Genomic DNA, 21,408 nt, shown 5'->3' on the forward strand with positions numbered 1-21,408 from the left:
GAAAAATGAACACAACGCCTTTAAATATTTTAATTGACATAGTAGTAAACTTTAACAATGGCAAACTTGAGAGCACTCCACTCATATAACAGAATAATAAATGCAGTGTATTTTGCATTTTTGTCACTTAAGAATCACAAAGCAATTTCCTGTGTAACTTGTTAGTTATCTCAAAAATTGAAACAATCTGACAAATATCTTGTCCATGGAAATCAGGATTAAAATCGGCATATAGTAAATGCATCATCTTTAATGGGCAGAAAAACATACAAACAAGCTCACAGTTAAAAAAAATCTAACAGCTGTGTTTGTGAGTTGGCACGTTTTCCCATTACAAATGACTGCCAATGTGGGAATAGAAAACCTCATTTATTTTATGGGTAGCCTAAAAATTTTTCATGAACCTTCTCAATCTAATCACTATGTACTGTGTCTGTCTTGAAGGAATTCAGTCTTCCTGTCCTCCCAAGCATGTTTGTCACAATCAGTGAGCAGTGTGTGGCACCATATTCCTTGATGAAAGAAAAAACATATTATTTTAATATAACACATGTTGTTTTCCCCTCCCCACACATGGTGCAGTCAGTCATAACCAAGGGAAGGACAGTCGTCTACAAGCCCATATTGTCAACTTCATAGAAAGGTGAAAAGTACTTTATAGAGTGGAACAGTACAGAAATCAGTAATGCTCTTTAATTAAGATACTATAAGAAGACAAAATTGTACATGAAACGTCTGTACCATGTTGGGTGACACAATAAAATCGGGAAAGTCCACCTCTTTTCACCAACAGTTCGTTTCAGTATGCAAGCCTGAGAGAAGCATTCTTGCATTTGTGCATACCTAGAGGAGAAAGTGGATCATCAAAATAATTGCAGAGACCTGGTGTCATAGATGTCACTTTAAACGTTGAAGCCGGTGAAGTGCTAACTTGCACTAAAATCCTATTTAATAGCATCTTGGATCATCAACATCATCAGCCCATGTTGTGACATCAGAAAAATGACAAGAAAGGACAGTGGATCTCAAAGTTGAGGATGCCTGAACTTGTACAAAACATTTCTGGAAAAATAGACTAAAACTGTCAACTTATATAAACATCCTGCTTCTATATGCTAATCCTGTTCTGGGTCACGTATGCAGTAGATTTTGGGACTGGTTGAAATGCCAACCACATACTGTATAAAATAGTACTATGGACAATCATCTAGCCTCATATACACAACTATGGGCAATTTAGAGTCTTGAATCAACCTCCTAGCATAAATGTTAACCTTGAGAGATACATGTATGGAAAGAACATGGCATGGCTTCACGGGAAGGTCAGTAAAATACAATCATTATTGTAGATTTCACTAATAAGCTAGCATGCTAGCAACATATGCTATATGTTTGTTTCTATGTCCAATAAAATACCCTATTAATAGTGACATTATTACATTTGCTGTGCCACTGACTGATGTTAATAATAACTGATCAAAAAGTCAGATATCACTGTGCAGTACTTGGTTATGTTAGTGTTCTAATAATTTTGACTGTTCACAAAATTTGGGGTGTGAAGGTTGACATTGAAAATCAACAGCACAGTGATAATTACAAAACTTATCGTCTTAAAATATGCTGTCTAATAACATAAAACACAACAGTTGGTTACATAAAGCTAATTTCTTTTGGACTGCTGTATATCATGTGTGACAAAATTTTGGATAAGTATGAACACAATAAAAAAAAGTGAAGACATTGATGAGTGCAACTTTAAATCAATGCAGTTATTTATTACAGTTATTAAGTATGCTTTGATTTATCAACATTATTAGCACAGATGCCAATCAACCACAAGCTGGGATCATTTGACAGAAAGCATAAACAATTAAAATAAAAATAAACAATTATTGTATATAAGAATTCACACTCACCAAGATAACAGAAACTTTTTTTCAACATGCACATTGGCATACAGAACCTGAAGTTCTGACTGCATCAGCTGAGGCATTTTTGTTTGTTTTTTACTAAGATAGTTTCATTAAAAAAGGGAGCACTATTCACAAACATGAGTGACCTTCTGTTTGCTTTTCATGCTCACTTGGAATCAGATGAAGAATAAAATGCATAGAGAAAGTACTGATTCTCATCATTACTAAGATCGAAATGTTACTAAGATTTCAAACTGTAAACTGCAAAAGTACACTGTGATCCGGCTTTTATTAAATAATTGTGCTTTTAGAGACCTTTCGTATAAATAATGGTCCTATTACTAGGGGGGGGGGGGGGGGGAACAAAAACATTTTAAACTGGTCCATCTGTAGTCAGCTATTATATTTCCTATTTTCATGACTAGTTGTGTGGTTCTGTGAAGTACATCAATATAAACCAGATGAATTGAATGGTTTGTTGTCTTTTAACATGCAGGATGTTTATCTGGTTTTAATGTGCTGCATTTTGTGGTTTTAAGGAGCTGTTCTATTTTTTTTAACTGTTATCCATATTTGGAATTATTCCTGACTTTCTACTATAAGTGAAATGCCTCCATGCGTAACATTTCCTTCTTTCATTAGGCAGCACTTTCAAGGACAATTCAAGTCAGTAGCAATACATTCACTTGTATTATATGTATATATATATATATATATATATATATATATATATATATATATATGTATATATTATTTTTTCTTTTTTCTTTTTCTGGAAGCAGCTTTTATTGCTGCTGCAGAAGACGATTTTTTAAATGTATTTATTTTTTAAACTCTAAACCTAGTATGTTACTGACAGATGACCCATGTAAAGCCAAGTGAGCCAAAAGTTGGATGCCCCCCCAAAAAACAAATACTGTGGTATCCCGGATGTGTAGTTAGTTATGCACTGACTGGGTCGCTACTTTTCTTTCAGAGTTACTTTAACATAGCTGTTTGACTGAAGAAGGGAAATTGTATATGGAATAAGCTGCCAACAGAGGTAGTCAGCCCCGAGTGTAAATGCTTTTAAATTCAGGTTAAAAAATAATAATAAAAAAATCCTATACCTATGCTTAGGGTCTTCTAAACATTTTTAAATCTGTTTTTTAAAAAACTTTATTTCTTTACTTTAAAGTTTTCTATGAATGTGTTTTTCGTTGTTGATGTATGTTTTTTGTTGTTGTAATTTTTTTAAGCTACTTTTGTTTTCACTGCTTTGCATGCGAACGTCGTTAACTGTTGTGTATGTTGATGCTTGTTGGTGTTGTGTCTCATGTAAAGCACATTGAGTTACCTTGTGTATGAAATATGCTATAGAAATAAACCTGCCTTGCCTTCAATCCAAACTCAATCCAGTTTTATTGCAGGTACCACTGTACCAAACGGCCTTTCTATTTTCATCAAACATAAATTTGAGAAATGTGCACTTTTTAAGTACATGGAGGAAAAATAAGTTATTTCTTCTCTCTTATTCATGGCATCTTTATGTCTATGCCAGTATGAGTCATAAAATGGAAGAAAAAGAAACCTGGAAATTGTAAAAATTATGCAACTTAAAAAATTATTTATTTATTTATTTTAATTTAAAAAAAAAAAATGGATGGGGGGGTGGTATACTGAATACTGTATACTTGTTTTATAATTGTGCTGCCCATTCATATTCAGCCTAAAGAAACATCAGAGTGAAAACAATCTTATAGGTCCTATAAGATCTCCTATAATGTAGGAGGATGTCCATCTATGGTCATCATGATATAAGTGGTTATTATTTTTGGTTAAGTGAAAAAGATGAGCAATACAGGCACCTTTTATGATGATTAAGAAGTTGAGGTATCAACTACCAGCAAAGTGAATTAGATATATCATGTTTAGCCATGGTAGGTCATAAAAGGGACACAAGGAAAATGTGATATAATAATTTGATATACAATATACATTTAAAAACAGTTGGTGTTGCCAAACACCTTGCACAGTAATACACTACTAATGTGATATTACGAGTAATAAGTTAAAGAAGCTGCTGTCTGTCATACAATTGGCACCAAACAACTCTATTTTGGTGCCATCCATCCATCCATCCATTTTCTTAGCCGCTTTTCCTCACAAGGGTCGCGGGGGTGCTGGAGCCTATCCCAGCTGGCTTCGGGCAGTAGGCGGGGTACACCCTGAACTGGTTGCCAGCCAATCGCAGGATATTTTGGTGCCATTGTTTGAAAATACATATTGCCAAAACAAAACAGGCACCCTGAGTGTGCACACAAACGTTTAAACATACGACACTTAAAAAGCTCATTTCATTTTTATCCCCACAAACTGAAAATCATTTGACAGTATAAAATGTATCACCTTGAAAAGTGATGACAAAAGTGAAAAAAGTTTAAGCGCTTACTTTTTCTAATTTAATATTTTGTTCATTTTCTTTCCATACAGTTTGTCCTGCTCAGGGTCACAGTGACGCTGTGTACCACCGAGATTGACCAGCCATTAATCACATGGTTGATACATACAGTCACATGAAAATGTTTGGGCATTTTCAAGATTTTCCTTTATAAATCGTTTGTTGCTTGGCTCAGCAATTTCAGTTACATACCAGATTTTTCGGACAATAAGCCGCTACTTTTTTCATGCGCTCTCACCCCTGCGGCCGATCTGACGGTGCGGCTAATGTATTGTTTGTTTGTTTTCAGCTGAGAGTATCGCTGTGCGAATGCCCGCTGCTGAGTATCTAATTTCACAACGTACGTTATGTATCTGCGGCTTATGGTCCGCCGCAGCCAATACGTAAAAAAAAATAAAAATTAATAAAAAATCCACACCAGGTGGGCGCGCCTTATAATTCGGTGAAATACGGTATATCATATAGCAGATGAAATTTTAACATAAGTGGGTAGCTGCATAAATTTGGGCACCCCGTTGCTTTAGTGGTTTGAATACCTTTGGCATGGCATTAATTATTGGAACACAAAATGTGTTTTTTAAGCTCATTAACTCCTGACCTACATACAGTACAGTATTCAAGTGAAGAAAGTGTATTTAAAGTGCCCAATTGCAAGTTTTTCACCTCTTTGCATCTTCTCTGAAGAGTGGCAACATGGGAGCCTCAAAACAAGTGAAATGACATGAAAAAGATTGTTCAACATCATGGTTTTGGGGAAGGATACAAAAAGATATTTTTTTCCCCTCAAACATTTTAGCTGTCAGTTTCCATTGTGAGGAACATAGTGAGGAAATAGAAGACCACAGGCACAGTTCTAGTTAAGGCCCAGAGTGGCAGGCCAAGAAAAATCTCAGGTAAGCGGACGCGAAGGATGACGACATTGGTCAAACTCAACCCACAGACCAGCTCCAGAGATCTACAACATTAATAAATATTGATGTACTTTTTCTTTTGGGGTGCCCACATTTATGCACCTGCCTACTTTTGTTTAAATAATTAATGCACCCTTTCTGTAAATCCAGTAAACTTCACTTCACTTCTCAAATATAACTCTGTTCATCTGCTATATGATATATTCAACTGAAATTGTTGATCCGAATAACCAAGGATGTATAAAGGAAAATCTTGAAAAATATCAGGGGTGCCCAAACATTTTCATAAACGACTGTATTTTGTAGATATGCAACCATTCACACGCACATTCACACCTACAGTATGGATAATACAGAGTCTTAAAACGATAAGCTTTTCTTCTCTGAACAGGAATTGATGCATGGTAACGAAAAAAAGCAGTTGGCGTATAGCAATCTATAATTCCTTGCAAGGGCCTACTAAGATTCCAAGCAGCAGGTGCTTAAATGCATGCATGCCTACTATTCTGTTAGCAAGTGTTGGAGGCCACCGGATTTAAGAGGTGCTCCTTATTTAAGTCAGATGGTTTTCACCATGGAAAATTCGGGAGAGCACTTCAGCCGCAAAACACATTTCAAGTTTTGGAACTGGAAGTGTTAATGAAAGATGCAAAAGAACCTGGTCCTGATGCATGGCAATTGAATAACATTGTTTAAAACTTGAGCCGGTACGCTTGAAAAACTGCAGAAGCACCAACTGTCACCGTGTGGTGAAATGACCCAGATGTAAGGAAATGTAGAGTTGAAAGGAGATTTGTTAAAAGTGATATGGTATGACTCCTTGTGAGTGGCTCCAAGTTGGCCCTTAGTTCATTCAGTAGCTCCAAATTTACATTGCTGAAAGGAGCATTGATTTCTGGCATTTAAAACCCTTTCAAACTCATAGATGATTGCAGTTGACATTACATAATTGCGTGTCTAAACCAATAAAAACGCATAATTTGGATGATGTCAACACTTCTGGTTCATGATTGGATCCCAGCTAACAATCACAAGTTGATTTGCATGATGTTCATGCTAAAAATGTTACATATAAGCTTGGTAAGTTTGCAACACATTACAGCCATGCTGTCCTGGCATCCACTATAACAAATAAAAACATGACATAACACCAATGTTTTTTTCCCCCAATGTTGTTCTTATTTGGGAAATATGACGTCGTATTAGGGCCACATATAAAAATATATATTTTTTAGAGGGTGGGGGCAATATTCTGGGAAAAAAAATTCTAAATGCAATTTGCGACTTCATAAAGTGGCAATTTTGCGACTTTATAAAGTGGCAGATTTGTGTGAAAAAAACTGAAACTTACGAGAAATATACGTAGCGTACTACTTAGATGTTTGTGCCAATACTTTTCAGTCGGGTTTTCAAATAAGGAGATAGTAATTGCTTTAGCAAAGATTAACCATATCATGTTAAGCATTCGCTCTTTGAAGTGTTGGGTACGGCCAGCGACAAAAGACGCCTCGCTTTGCGAAAGTCCACACCTTGAGGATCAAGCATTTAAGTTAATTTCTTAAAATGTATATTGATATTATATTATATTATTAATATTATATTAACAATATATTACCATTTATGTTTCCAGAATTATTATTTATACATTTTGGTATTTTTTTAGTACAAGTAGCTAAGTTGATGTGTCGAATCTGCAGCTGTATTTCTCGTAAGTTTCAGAGTTTTTTTCTCGGAATATTACCCCCCTTCTGAAAAAAAAAATATATACGTGGCCCTAATACGCCGTCGTAAGGAAAAGAGAAAATCAGTTAAAAAATAAATAAATAAATTGCACAGCAGAAAAAATGCGGGTCTGAAGGGATTACTTTTCATTCAGGCCCCAAAAATGCTGATCAGTAAAAATTCGTAATAAAAATAAAAATAAAATAATCCGATGAGCTTTCATGTAAAGAATGGCACTGGAAAAGGGTGAACATTGTTATTTGGGATATTATGTCTTGTCTTTTGATTTTAATGTAGCTCACTCCAACATTATGCATCAAGTGTTTGTTGAGGCTTTGGCACAGGAGATGCAAACTGCGTCACAGAGTTTCTCCTTTTACTAAGTCATTATTGTTGATTCCTGGTGATGGTTTGCTCCTCATGCCCTCAGTCCCTCCTCGTGATGTTTCTTGGAAAAAGAGGTGTGGCCACCACACAGACATGACAATACGTTTGTACTCCCTGCGGAAGTTTTGGTTCAGTAGGCCATAGATGATGGCATTAAGGCAACTGTTGAAGTAAGCCATGAAATAGCTGACAACAAAGAGCCACTCTGGAATGTGAGGTGCAACTTCTTCTGGGTTGATGGCAACAGCGAGCCCAATGAAGTTGAGCGGCCCCCAGCAAATGGCAAAAAGCACAAACACGACAAACATGGTGATGAAGTTCCTCAAATCGCTGGGCTTGATGCGAGGACGTACCTCAGATTTCACCTTGCGCCTTACCTGAATGACCAAGATCCATATCCTCATGTAGCAGAAAGTGACCACAGAAATGGGCACAAAGAAATGGATGACCACTACTGTGATGGTATAGGAAGTGCTGACAGTTTGTGCAAATGTGCATGAGTAGACGCGGGGGTCATACTGCAGGGAGCCAAAAAACAGATTTGGCACAATGGCTGTTAGTGTTAAGACCCAGATGAGTGTGACCAGGAGCAGGGTGTTCCGGTTGCTGTACAACTTGTCGTAGCTGAAGTTGTGGCAGATGTAACAGTAGCGGTTGATGGCGATGCCTGTGATGTTGAAGATGGAGCCGATGACGCTCAAACCCATCAGGAAGCCACTTATCTGAAAGGCAGACAAGTCAATGATAAATACACATGGGTATTTGCTCATTTGCACATTTGCTCCCAAAAACGTACAAAAATGTTCCATTTTAAATACTGCCATGGCCCCAAAAATGTATCTTTGCATTTTTCAAATATTTTTTCATGCTAGAGACACCATTTGCGGGATACTCCTTCAGTTTAATGACATATGCTCCAATTCTTGCGTGACTGCGTGCGAACCGCCAGTCTGTCAACAATGGCGAATAGCCGTGTCGTAGTCGTTTTGCACAACCTCCTTAGCTTTCACAGCAAAATATTTTTGATGTGGTTGTACTGGAATCACCCGCCATTGTCACTCCTCCTGTGTTCGTCTCACTGATCTGTTTATACTAATTGATAGCCGATAGCCCATACATGCCCGTACAAGCCTTGCAGCTTCAAAAGTCTTCAGATCAGTGGTTCGTCTTCTTGGCTGATTTTTCTTCTACGCTTTCCGTTAACTCCTTGTGGCTGCGCTACAGCGCCACTCCAGACTTGGCATATACATTACAGCCATTAAACGTCCTCAGCGTCTTCTTTTGGACTCATGCATGTCTTGAAATGCTTCTGTGTGTACAAAAAATTATTTTGAGGAATGAAGCCGGCTTTGCTTCCGTGTCAACAGGGTCTAAATAGAAGCAAACTAACGAGGCAATGACAAAAACCTGGACATGACAAGTGGCAGAGGGAGTTAATCGGAAGACACAATGGACTGGAAAAAACAAGCACAATGACAAGAGGGACGCATGATAACTAAAATGAAGCAAAACCAAACACAGATCATGACATGCGTACCTTGCACTGGGTCTCTCCCAATGACCAGCCATCATGGAAAATAGCATACAACACCAAAGGATAAGGGTAGAATGCTACCATCAAGTCGGCAAAGGCTAGGCTCACCACAAAGGCGTTTCCTGTTAAAGGTAAGAGAAAGAAAATGGTGAGTTTTGAAACCTGTGTGGTTTCGACAGTTACAAGTTTGAACAATAATAACACCAGTGACAAAAACAAGAGCATCATGTTTTTTTGGGTGTAAAGTTACAATTATCCTCAAATATTGGACAGCATAGTACTGTACCATAAAACAAATTTAACCAAGCAATCACTGACTTCTTTGCATTTGCTATTCAAGGCCACAGAGACCAGATCACTCCAACACTTCAATCTCTGCCCCAGCAACTTTTACCACTTTACAATTTTGCCTTGTTTTGGACTTTGGACTTTGCCTCCATATTTCCCTTTTCACAAGTTTTATGAGGTTTCAAAGAGTCTGCACTCCTGACTGTTTATTAATCAGCCTTTGGCTCTACCTTCTCACATTCCCTCTCCCTCTTTCCTCTACTTGTACTCTCGCATCGGTCTACAACTAAACAGTACTGTATCTGTCATAAAATGACCACTGAAAAGAGCCAATACTTGCAGTTCCTGTATCTGACTTAAGAAGCATTAATTAGACACATACATTAAAAGCCTGTAGGAACTTTTCGCGTTGAAAATAATGTATTTCTTTATATTTAGCCTACACTTAAAGCAAGATATACAATGAAATGTATTAGATTATCAGCACTACTGGAACTTTAATTGTCTAGCAAGTGACTTATAGTCTCCGTCATGTACTCTCAAGGGGAAACTCCATTCATCATCAAGAAAAACCTTAAACGTAAGTGAATGTAGAAAAGCCAAACAAAGCCGGGGTAATCACTCATCTCTAATCAGTTTTCATGTGACAGGAAAGTTACAGACTCAGCAATCTGACCTAAGAGAGTGTGTCAGTTAAAGGAGAGACAGAAGAGAACTCGGAAATTGGCAGTAGACTAAAATAGAAGGGCACTCACTAGGGATCATGCTTGTGCCAAGATACTTGTTTTTTTTTTTTGTTTTTTTTACAATTTTTAAAATGTGGTTTTCAGACACTCAAATGAACGCTATTGGATCATCTTTTAATTGTCCCAGTCCATTTTCTGTCTGATATTACATATAGTGACTAACTTGCTATTCACTACCTCAGGCAATCTCAAATTCCATTCTATTTAATTTGTCTTTTTATGCACCTAGTATTTTTTGTTGTTGTATTGCTTGTCTTCATCGGGGTCACAGGTAAGATGCAGTCTATTCCAGCTGATTTTGGTTCAAACTCATGTTCACATTTCACACCATTAATTTAGAGTCTTCAAGTAACCTACATCTCTTCGGAATGTAGTAGAAAAAGAGAGAAAACCAACCCAAACACCGGAAAATTCAGAAGTGTGAGGCAGACTTGCTAACTGCTTTTTCCACTGTGCTGCTCTATAAATAGTAATGATTTGACTTTAAAGTACAACATCTACGTGACCAAAGTGACACACATATTATGACTTTCGTTCTAATATTTTCATGGACCACAACACTAAGGCGTGATTATCCTGATGATGTGTCAACTACGCAGGAAGTCTTGTTAACTCAACTCAGCAGAGACCAAGGTATATATCTTAATCTTATAAATTACAATTGTCTCATTAAATAACAATTTTCAAATATGCTCATTGTAAACCACAAAGCATACTTTTGGACATTGATGTTTAAATAATTACTTTAAACATCCCAAATAATGATGTCATGATGTGCATTTGTAGTCATTTGAACTTCTTAGGACAGTTTTGTGAAAGTGTGAAAACAATTGGTATGATTTTCCAAATAGGTGTGAAATTGCAATTGTCTAAATGTGAGGTCACTGCTACGAGATTGGACAGACATGAGCCAACGTTGGAGTACTGGAAAAACCTGTTCACTTTAGTGTAATCAAACCACTGTGATTAAACCACACGTATATCCTTTAAAAACAGTGTTTACGTACTTAATTTGATTCATGTCTTGTTTTTAATGTAGAACGGCAGTCTACCGAGGGGGACCGAGAAGGAGACCGCCATCGGAGGCCGCGAGACAGGCCAGCTGAAAACCCAGAAAACAGGTGAACCATGATTGGTGGTTACCTACTTTCTCAGCACAGGTGATGTCATCTTCAGTCGACAGCAAGTGGAAAAATTAATTTTTAAAGGTATTAATTGAACAATAAAAATAAATAAATAATGAAGTTATCAAATTAATTGTGGACAAAATATTAACTTTCTAATGGTTAAATGAGTCAAGTATCCCTTTAATGAACAAATACAGCACTCACTCATAAGAGGAAAATGGATAATGGACAAAGTACCAAAAAAAAAAAACACTCAGACAAAAAAACTGCAATCAAAGATGCATACAAAGTAGGGTTGTGATCCCTGTTCACCTTTTGTTATGGTGTCATAGTATCGTATCATTTTTATGACATACATTTTTTACCCATTCTGTTTTGGTTGCTTAATCTTGTCATGTCATGCGGTGGTTCCGTTTGCCTAAACGTGTGAACAGTTTTGCTGTGCATCAAAAGAGTTATATATACTCCTTCCCTTTCAGTTGAGATGAATATTTACTGGAATTACCATCGGATAAAACAAGGTTTGAAAGCAGGCAGACAATGACAAAACAGAGGGGGAAAAACAACGCTAGACAACAATATCATACAATCTTTTCAAAAAGTGTCAGAACATTATCTTGCTGCATGATCACCCAATCATTTTGGTTGCATCTTCCTTCAAATTGGCAGACAATGTTTCGAGAGCTGTCTGAGTTTATTTTGAAAGGGTTCAGTGATAGGGGGACTGCTGTGAGTGAGGTGACGGCAGTGCTCCCATTGATTGTAAATATTTTTGGATTTGATTCATGACCTCTTGAAGTGATGACTTTTTCTTCTTATAGAGAATATCATCTGATTATACTGTAGAACTATTTTGTGTTTTGACACAGAAGAGTACCGTAGATATCTTTGCTGTGAAATATTGCTGTTGCCAGTGAATTGATGAATACTGCAAACATTAAAGTTATTATCCTTATAATTGGAGCCTAGTTGTTTTGTTAAACTTTTTTTGGTGTGTGGCGCATATATATACAGCATCAACAAAACTAATTGGCCGCTGCCTGAAGTGATCCTGTACAACATTGCAATAATACAGGGGTGCTTGTTTTCCATGTTTCCCTCCTGCAGCACAGCTGAATTTAATGATCAGCTAATCAGCAAGCTTTGCAGAAGCCTGATAACGATCCTGGTCATGAATCAGGTGTGTTAGTGGAGAGAAACATGGAAAACAGGCTGGATAGGGGCTCTCGAGGACCGAACTTGAGCACCCCGGCAATAATAGATAAGCCAGGCACAGAATTGATGCAAACTGAGTGAAGTTTCGCCCAGCTGTCACTTTCTCTCTGTGTTTAGTCAGGCCAATTAAAAAAAAAAAATCCATGTCATCAAATTAACTGAGAAGCATTACTGAATTATGTGGCGTTGGCCTTCAACATTCTGCTAGTCAGCAAGACATCTCACATGGATGCATCCTAACGTTAGCCAGTGCAAGTGGTTCAAATTCATGGGATTTTGGACCTGGGGGGACGGGGAACAAAATTATAGGAATAATATATCTGTGTGTGTGCGTGTGCATGTATGTTAACCCTAAAAATCCATAAATAATTTCCAAAAATTGAAAAAATTAATAAACATTACATAAATAAATAAATAAACATAATTATCACTATCATCGGGCCAAAACCTCATAGCCACAATTCGACAAATCTTTTTTTCTTCTTCAAAAAATCTACACTTTTGGTCAGTGCACACGTGTGTCATCTTTAGGAATTAATGATAATCTAAAGTGTTAAAAATGGCTTGCTGTCTTTGATGATGCAAAGTAAATTGTTAAGAAAACATGCCATTTTTGGGGTCTCCTGAAAAGTGCAGATTTTGAAGATACAAGGTTTTGGCCCGACGCGAGTGTTGTGGAGAAATATACATGAAACTTACATTTTAAATAACAAAAATAATGTTAGCATTATTTTCCTATACTGCATGCATTGTAGCATAAACAAAATCATATTTTACATGTAGCTGTATTCAGGTAAAAGCTACCCGCTGGGCGTTTCCTCCTGATGTTCCTCCACCGGTGCCAGTCGGGGGAGGTGCTGGGTCATCAGTCGGAGAGACACCCATCCCTTCATTGATGTTTCGCCCCATTATTCCCCATTATTATATCTCAAATGACATTTATTATGTCTATGTAGATTCTTAATGTTTTATAGAGGGTTTTGGGGCTTTCCGCATTTCCCACAATGCATTGCTTGCAACCATGATGAGCAGCTGTGTTGACGTGGTCATTGTATTTGACCATTCACTCAGTGATAATCACAACTAATTTAAGTAAAGTAAAAAAAAAAAAAAGGTAAAATGACAACTAACTTCCCACTGTCCCCAACCCCAGAAGAAGATTGACAAATGTTTGCATAAAACTAAGAAAATTAGGAGTAAAATTGCTCTGTATTGGTAGAATTGCTTTGTTTTGGTATTTATTTTTATTTTTATTTTTTTTTAATCATCAATCTGTCTTTGAAACAACTACAAAGACATCCCTCTTAAACATGTACTGTAATGTGTTGTATTAAAAGTGTACCTCCATGGTAAAATATCAAGGTATTGATGTTGATACGGCGTACGTATTGTAAAGTTTGATAAATACGTAGTGTTCCCATTTTTCTGTCTATTTGCTAAAATAATTATTATATACATACAATATATATATAATACTTGCCGCCATGTTTGGGGCGGATGTGAGGTCACCACATTGACAGGCCGTCACTACAACTCATTAGTTACTATTGAGTGAGACGTCAGATCGCTTGCCTATGGATATAAGACATCCAGACTCAATTTTTATTTATCATTTATTTAAACGGAAAGGATATAACCTTAACCGGTTTCCAACTTTTATACGTCAGGAGAATATTTACATACATGATAGCACTTCCTCCTGTCTCATCTTGTTCATCAGCAAACGGGCGTTGCCACTTACGGATTGATGGACCTTCTGTGAGTAATGACTCAGATTCATCAAAAGATGCCGCGTTTATTCGGGGGAGTCAGTTGAGCCGAGACAGCATTCAACGTGGCAACGTCTGGGCTTTAGTCCCCTCCGGCAAATATGGCTGCGAGTAGTAGCTGTCATGGCGTCTCGACAAATACATTTCGAGAGCTATTACAAGCTTCCTTTAATACAACTAGTGTAAGAAAAAATGTGTTTGGATGCAGTTATTCTTGATAGACCAAATACATTTCACCTTCTGAGCACACAGGTACACTCTAAGAAACACAAGTCATAGGGCTGGGTTAAAAAAAAAATAAAAATCGATATCTAATTGATTTTTCTTTTCAAACGTAATATCTATTCCTAAAACCATGAATCTATTATTTTAATATTGCCCCCCCCCATAAATTACCAAGAAAATAGAATTGTAAAGGCCAAATTTTATTTTCTTGATACTTACTGTTCACATGAATTTAAAAGTATTTGCTTACATTTATGAAAGATCTGTTTAATTCAGAATCTTTTTCATTTATATTTACAATTATTGAAATACAATTATTAAAACATTTTCATCTCATCCACGCCGATGTCAATGTTTGTGTAACACTTAAGTGATTATAACACATGTTATTTTCATTAACAAATAAATCATTTAACCAGTTACTGCCTCTGCTAAATTTTATTTGGAATGTAATGTTCGTGAAGTTTTTTTTATCAATTTATTTTTATTTTTATCATGTCCTTGATATTTAAGAAGAATTGATGTTCCATAATTAATCAATATCTGATTGAACTGAAGTGAATCAAATCCAATTCAGGCTGGGTACACACATAAAGACAATCGGTCTGTCTTTGTCCCGATTTTGTCCTTTCCCGACCAAGGACGTCAAACACCCAACAATCTTATGTTTTATAATTTTTTCTATAGGTTTATCCTTTGAAGTGAGATGTGTTTAAAAGCAAAAGTAAGGAACTTTCAATTTACGTTGATTATGGCAACACCATATGGACAAAAGTGGTAATGTTATGCCTGAATAAAGACCACATTTCTCATGTGGACAAGCACATTGCGTCGTTTTCGAGCTCACGCCAGCGAGCGTTGACATTCAAATTGACTTCCATCTTTGTAACGAATGGGGAAAGGTGGAAGTGACGTACGCCATAAAGCAGTCAGCACATTTGTAGTTTTTTGTGTGGCAGTGTTCCTACCATCCTCCTCAAAGTTGCTTAGTGCCAGTAAAAGGGATACAGACCCCCTCAGGCCATGGCAAAGGTACCATTCAAATCGTTTTAAGTCGATGTTTCATCAGAAGAGTCATGAAATGAATTTATTAAGTTTGAAAAGTCCCTTAGTGCTACTTTAAGAGTGGACTTGTCCCCATAATTGGGTCCAAAACGAGTCGAGGTTGGCACGATGAGCCGTGCACTTGGAGCTCCGTTCAGACTCATCTCTGCCGTGCCCACCGTGTCTGGCGCCTCACCTATTCCACCAGTCATCCACAAACAAGCCATCGTCATTGGACTCCAGACTAGGGCACGGCTGTAGTCCCACGGCCATTTGACTTTGACTTGATCCACCTGTCCATTACAAAATCAAATGTCTCATCAACCCCTGCACGGCAATGCTTCAACTGTCCTCTTCTCTTTATACATAAGCCAGAGGCTGCTAGGGGGTGCCCACCGGGGGTAGATGGTTCACATGGTCATGGTCCACTCTGAGTTATTTTGTTTTTTATTTATTTGCTTTTAAGTCTTTGAGTAATTCCTTTCTCTCTCTCCATTTGCTTTTGGGTCTGACCAGTTGCTAATCATTAGATAGGGTAGCTTTTAAAGGGGCTGGGGTGCCATTCAATTTGCCCGCAAACATTACTACAAGAGCAGAGGGGTCAGCGGTGATGTTGCTGAGGCAGAGATAAATGAATTGCAAAACTGTAGAGCAGTAAGATAAATGAGAGTGGAAACGGCAAGAACAAGGAAGGTCATTGTGGGAAGAATTGTTCAATGAATGTGGGGAGAAACAGTAAGAACACAGTTGTGGGATGTATAATTCAACGTTTACATTACTATAATGTCATATATATATACAAAAGTCGCAAGTCAGTCGTTCTATATATAAACACACTATCACCATTCAATGTTGAAGGGGTAGTCAGAATGTGATGGCTATATGATACATCACTTTCAGTGAAGTGCCATGTCAGCAATGAGGAAAATTATGAAGTCGGATCACTTTCAGCACATTTCTATAGCTCTGTGGTTTGTAATGGTGAGTAGGACAGCAGAACTGCTCCATCAATCTCTTTAGCTGATTCAAGGTGACCTACGCGTGCATGCTCATAACACATAACACTGGCAAAGTTGAAGTGACAGTCAATTATTTTACATAGTATTTTGGAGAACTTAATTATTCTTAGCAGTGTCTCGTTTTCCTCTGCTAAATACAACTGCAATAATAAACCATTTTAAATGGATAGTTCAAGTGTACCTAATTGTGTATTCAGTGAGTGTAATTGTATGCTGTCTAGTTGTCCTATTATTATCCTTTTGTTGCTTGTTAAATCTTCATGTTTACGAGTCAGATGTGTAATACAGCATATAAAACGGACAAAACTAGCTATTGTGAAGCTGAGAGATGATTGAATGTCAATCCTATTGCACAAGCATTGACCTAAGTCAATAAAACTATTTGGAGTGTCCTGAAAAACAAAACCACTAGTGTACACTACACTCAATAAGAGACAGTAAATAAGAAGAGCAAAGAAAACATCAGCAGTTGACGACAGCAATGTTTTGAAAGCTGTAAAGAAAGTCTGGAAATCAACCATGTGTGACAGCAGCAGCAACCTCCAGAGAGCAAGAGTGTATGCATCATAATAGACTCTTCAGGAACAAAAGTTCAGAAGGAGAATAGGGAATGTCAGGCGCGAATTTTCTAAAAAGCATTCAGATGAGTCAAACATTCAGGAGCGCATCTAGAAAATATTTATGGGGTAGAAAGAAGGGGGCAGGCAATTTTTAGGGGTGGCAACAAAAGTTTTTTTGTTTTTTGTTTTCCCCTTTCAATAACGCTAATATCATCACCTAAAATCTGGCGCACACAAGGCGGCATCGGCGCTCAGTCACAATGCTCGGTAATTCACCACCTTTCAACATCCGCGCCCCGTGTACAGGCGGCGTTTTCTGTGTGCAAGTGGTACTGTGTCATCGGCGCCGAGTATCAAACATGTTTGATAATTTCTGCGCTCAGGCGCCACTGTCTCTACATGTCCGCGTGACAGGCGTCAACTGCTTCTGATATTATCGCATGCACTCTTCATACACCAAATATAGCAGAACCCTATTGAGTAGGTTTCGGAGGCTCTGATGTAGGGCTTACACCATATTTCATGAGAAGCAGCCCTCAGTCGCCTTCTTTTTCAGCATATATTAGCAAAACATGCAGAAATATCTCTTCGGCTCGGAAGTCGCCATTGTGAATAGTCACATACGATACGATACGATACGATACGATATACTTTTATTTTTCCCGTGGGGAACTTTTTCCTGGACTCCGTCCAATTGCAGTTTACAGTAAGAGAAAACAACAGAATAGAAAGAGATAAAAATTAAAATTAAATCAATAAGAAGTGCAGCAATAAGTAGAAGACTTCCCAGAAGTCTTCACAGAAGTGTACATGTGTAGAGAAGTACATAAATGAGGACTGCACACACCCATATACACACACACACTCCTAAATATATATATATATATATATATACACATGAGTATGTACAGCACGGTTGCATATATTACACGCACACAACATTGCACCATATATCTTATTGCACTGGGTTAATGTCGGTTGTTAAGCAGTTTGATGGATGTCGGCAGGAATGAGTTCTTGTAGCGGTTCAGCCTGGTTCTGGGGGCCCTGAATCTCCTGCCGGAAGGCAGTAGCTGGAACTCATGATGCAGAATGTGAGTCGGGTCAGTAATAATTTTCTGTGCCAGTCTGGTGACGGACCGCTCATAAAGCATCTGTAGGGAAGGATGATTCCTGACCCCCATGATCTTCATGGCAGTCCGCACCAGACTGGCAATCTGTGACCTTGACTGCACAGTCAGGTTGCCGTACAAGGCCGTAATGCCGTATCTGATGATACTTTCCAATGCAGCACGGTAGAACAACAGCATGATCCTCTGCTCCACTCCATAGACCCTAAGTCTGCATAGGAAGTAGAGACGCTGTTGGAGTTTGGAGCAGAGACTTCCAACATGTACCCTCCAGCTGAGTGTGTTGTCGATGTGGACCCCCAGATACCTGTATGAACCCACCTGGCTGATGTGGTTGTTTTTAATTCTGGGTGTGATGCCACACAATCATTTGTGTACAACGTGAAGAGGACCGGGGAGCTGACGCAGCCCTGTGGGGCGCCTGTGCTTATCAATCTGGGTTCCGAGAGGGAGCTGTTGACCTTGACTTGCTGTGTGCGCTGTGTCAGGAAGGAGTGATACCACCTCGAGATGTATGGGTTCACATTCATCTCCTTCAGTTTACCCAAAAGCAGGTGCGGCTGCATTGTGTTGAACGCTGAGCTAAAGTCAACGAACAACACACGTGCATAAGCTTTCGGGCCGTCTAGGTGTTTGCTGACCAGATGTGTGATGCTGTTGATAGCATTGTCAGTGCCGCGACCCCGCTTGTAGGCAAACTGAAGGGAGTCTAAGTGTGCATCCACCTCCCCCCTGAGCCGAGTCACCATCAGCCTCTCGAAACACTTCATGACAATGGAAGTTAGAGCCACAGGCCTGAAATCATTATTGACCACAGGACATTGTTTTTTAGGAACTGGGGTGATTACTGATTTTTTCCAGAGACTGGGAATGGAGTGTGAGTCCACAGATCTCTGGAAGATGAGCTGCCATGCCGCTGTGAGCTCCTCTGCACAGGATTTTAGCAGAAGGGCAGATATCCCATGATATCCATCTTACATAACTGACATAACTGCAGCATCTGTGTCAGACTCGTTCATGTTGCGCGTGCGAGTACGTGCATGATCTTAAAGCGACAACCACAGTTGAAAACCCAAGACATGACAAGACATTATTAAGAAAAATTCCGCCCCTCCCCTCCCCAAAGAAACTATAAAGGGAAGATAAAAGCTGATAGGCGCAGTCAGAGTAAAACAGTCAGGGCTCTTCGTACTCATCTGGGCATTGGTGGTGCATGCATGTTGTAGAAAAAGCTTGAATATTACCTTTTTAAAATATTATATATTTTGATTAAAAATGTAATAGACACATGGCCTGATGGGTGGTGTCTGGTCGGTGCTGGATTTCACTTTCCTTTCTTTTCTTTGGTCCTTCCTCTTCTTTTGGTTTCCTGACGCCCTCACGAATCTGGCTGGAAGTGTTCGGTTTAGGTGAACGGTATGGGATTTTTTAATAGGTTTTAGGTGAACTAATGAATACACACACACACTCGCATGCACGCACGCACGCACACACGCATATACACATACTCACCCACATACAAAAAAAAAAAGAGAGAGCAATGATGATGACATGTCAAATCGGTAAAATTGCCGAATGAACAATACTGAGCTCTCCAGAAAAAAAGGGGAAAAAAAACTAAACAAAAAAAACAAAAACAAAACAAAAAAAATAAATAAATAAAAATGTAATAGATTGTGTTGAATAAAATAAATAGTTGTTTATATTTACACAAATATTATAAAAACGGACCAAAAAAGCAGCACAAATAAAGAATTTTATAGGGTACTCACTACAAATTTAATTTTGTTGAAAATGTTAATATGAGTATAGCACATAAAATAGTCATACATCTGGGTATGATACGAATTTGTTACAACAGACATTCATGGTGAAACAAAAGAGTAAGAAAACACCTGTTCCCATCTCAGGTATGAAGATTATTTTATTGACGTAACACAGTTATTTTCAGGAGTTACAACTCTTATAACGGCTATACTTTAACTCCCACTCAGTTTGACTGACCATTCAGTGTGAAGAGTGAGCATGTCTCTTTAGCTCATTTGTGGAACTCACAAAGCAAATTTGTTGAGGCACAAATGAACGTTGCACTCTCACATTTGTACAAAGTCTGGCCCATATAATTTGGACAAAGATGTAGGAAAAAAAGTGCTGCATTCATTGAAAGCAGACATTAAAGTTCTTGGTCGTAAATGTTAAATTTGTCTCTGCAAATTGGGGTGGCAGCAGGAGTGCCACCCTATGGCACCCCGGTAGATCCGCCCATGCAAACATTTGTGGACCAAGTTTTGTTGAGTGAAAGGACGGTTAAACTTTAGGAAAGCAATGCAAAGGCCAAACAAGTAGGTAATGTTATGTCATGGCTTGGACTTACACGGCTTTTTTCTGGGATGGGCTCGATAATCTTCATCGATGAACATCACGATGACAGCAAAAAATGAACTGAAAAGTGGTTCATTTGAAAAAACTCTCCCAAATGAAAACCCCCAAACTGATTGGGAGGGAGATCATCATAAAGCAAAGGAACAAATCCATTCCTTGTGCAAGAACAGAAACATACTGGTTCAGTCGATGTCCAGACTCAAGTCCTAAAGTGCATGCATTTTATCTGCTAAAGAGGAGAATGACTGGAGTCACTCCCCAAAACAAAGAACAACCCAATACATCCAAAAGAAGAATGCAACAGTTGGTGAAATCAGGTGCTCACATGTTTGATGCACTTATAGAGTCTAAGGATTTGGAACTGAATATTACATCTATATCAGGTCAATAGGGAAAGCATGCTGCAGATGAAGCGGAAGGAGGAAGAGAAATTGAATAGTAATAAACAAGAACAAGAACATTTGTAGCACAACAGCGACTCAAACAGACATCATTTGAGGTGGAGATCTCTCAAAGGCATAGACTCAGTCTTATGTGAGGATGATGTTATATAATGGGACCGAGGGAAGATTTCCACCTTCCATAACTGTGTGCATGTGACCTGAAGAAAGCACCGTAGACTTAAAAAGAAAAAAGAAAAAGAAAAAAGCAACACAAGCAGGAGTTGTATTAATTATAGATGGTTGCTGACTGCCTCTCGGGTATTAATAGAAAGCTACTACAGTATGTCAATTCATTCTCATGCTTAAATATAGACTTGCAAAGCAAGAATAGAGCTCGGGGATTTTTCTGCTAGGGGTCTTGTGAATTACAAATCCTGGTCTGCAAAGGGATAAATCGCTAAAAAATCTTGTATTAGGTCAATTCTTTTTTTTTTCCCATCTGGATTTTTTTTACTTTGCATGTAGTAAAGGTATTTTTAAACAAGCGGGTGGATCTAATGTGAGATCTGAAAACGCAGAGGACAGCTTTGTCTGAAGGAGTGAAGAATTAGCT

General features: G+C 38.2%; 1 protein-coding gene across 2 annotated transcripts in view; it reads right to left on the bottom strand.

Moving 5' to 3' along the window:
* Positions 1 to 14: 14 nt before the first annotated feature.
* Positions 15 to 21,408, bottom strand: part of LOC144052420 (melatonin receptor type 1B-B-like) — a 44,928-nt gene continuing 23,534 nt past the window's right edge. For both annotated transcript variants that reach the window (XM_077566469.1, XM_077566470.1), the window contains 2 exons: positions 8,911 to 9,029; positions 15 to 8,095 (listed from right to left, as the gene is read on the bottom strand). In XM_077566469.1, the coding sequence (XP_077422595.1) occupies positions 7,346 to 8,095; positions 8,911 to 9,029 (869 nt within the window). In that variant the 3' untranslated portion in view covers positions 15 to 7,345. The remainder of the gene's footprint in view (positions 8,096 to 8,910; positions 9,030 to 21,408) is intronic.

Source organism: Vanacampus margaritifer, chromosome 5, assembly GCF_051991255.1.
Source record: "Vanacampus margaritifer isolate UIUO_Vmar chromosome 5, RoL_Vmar_1.0, whole genome shotgun sequence".
Taxonomy (NCBI): domain Eukaryota; kingdom Metazoa; phylum Chordata; class Actinopteri; order Syngnathiformes; family Syngnathidae; genus Vanacampus; species Vanacampus margaritifer.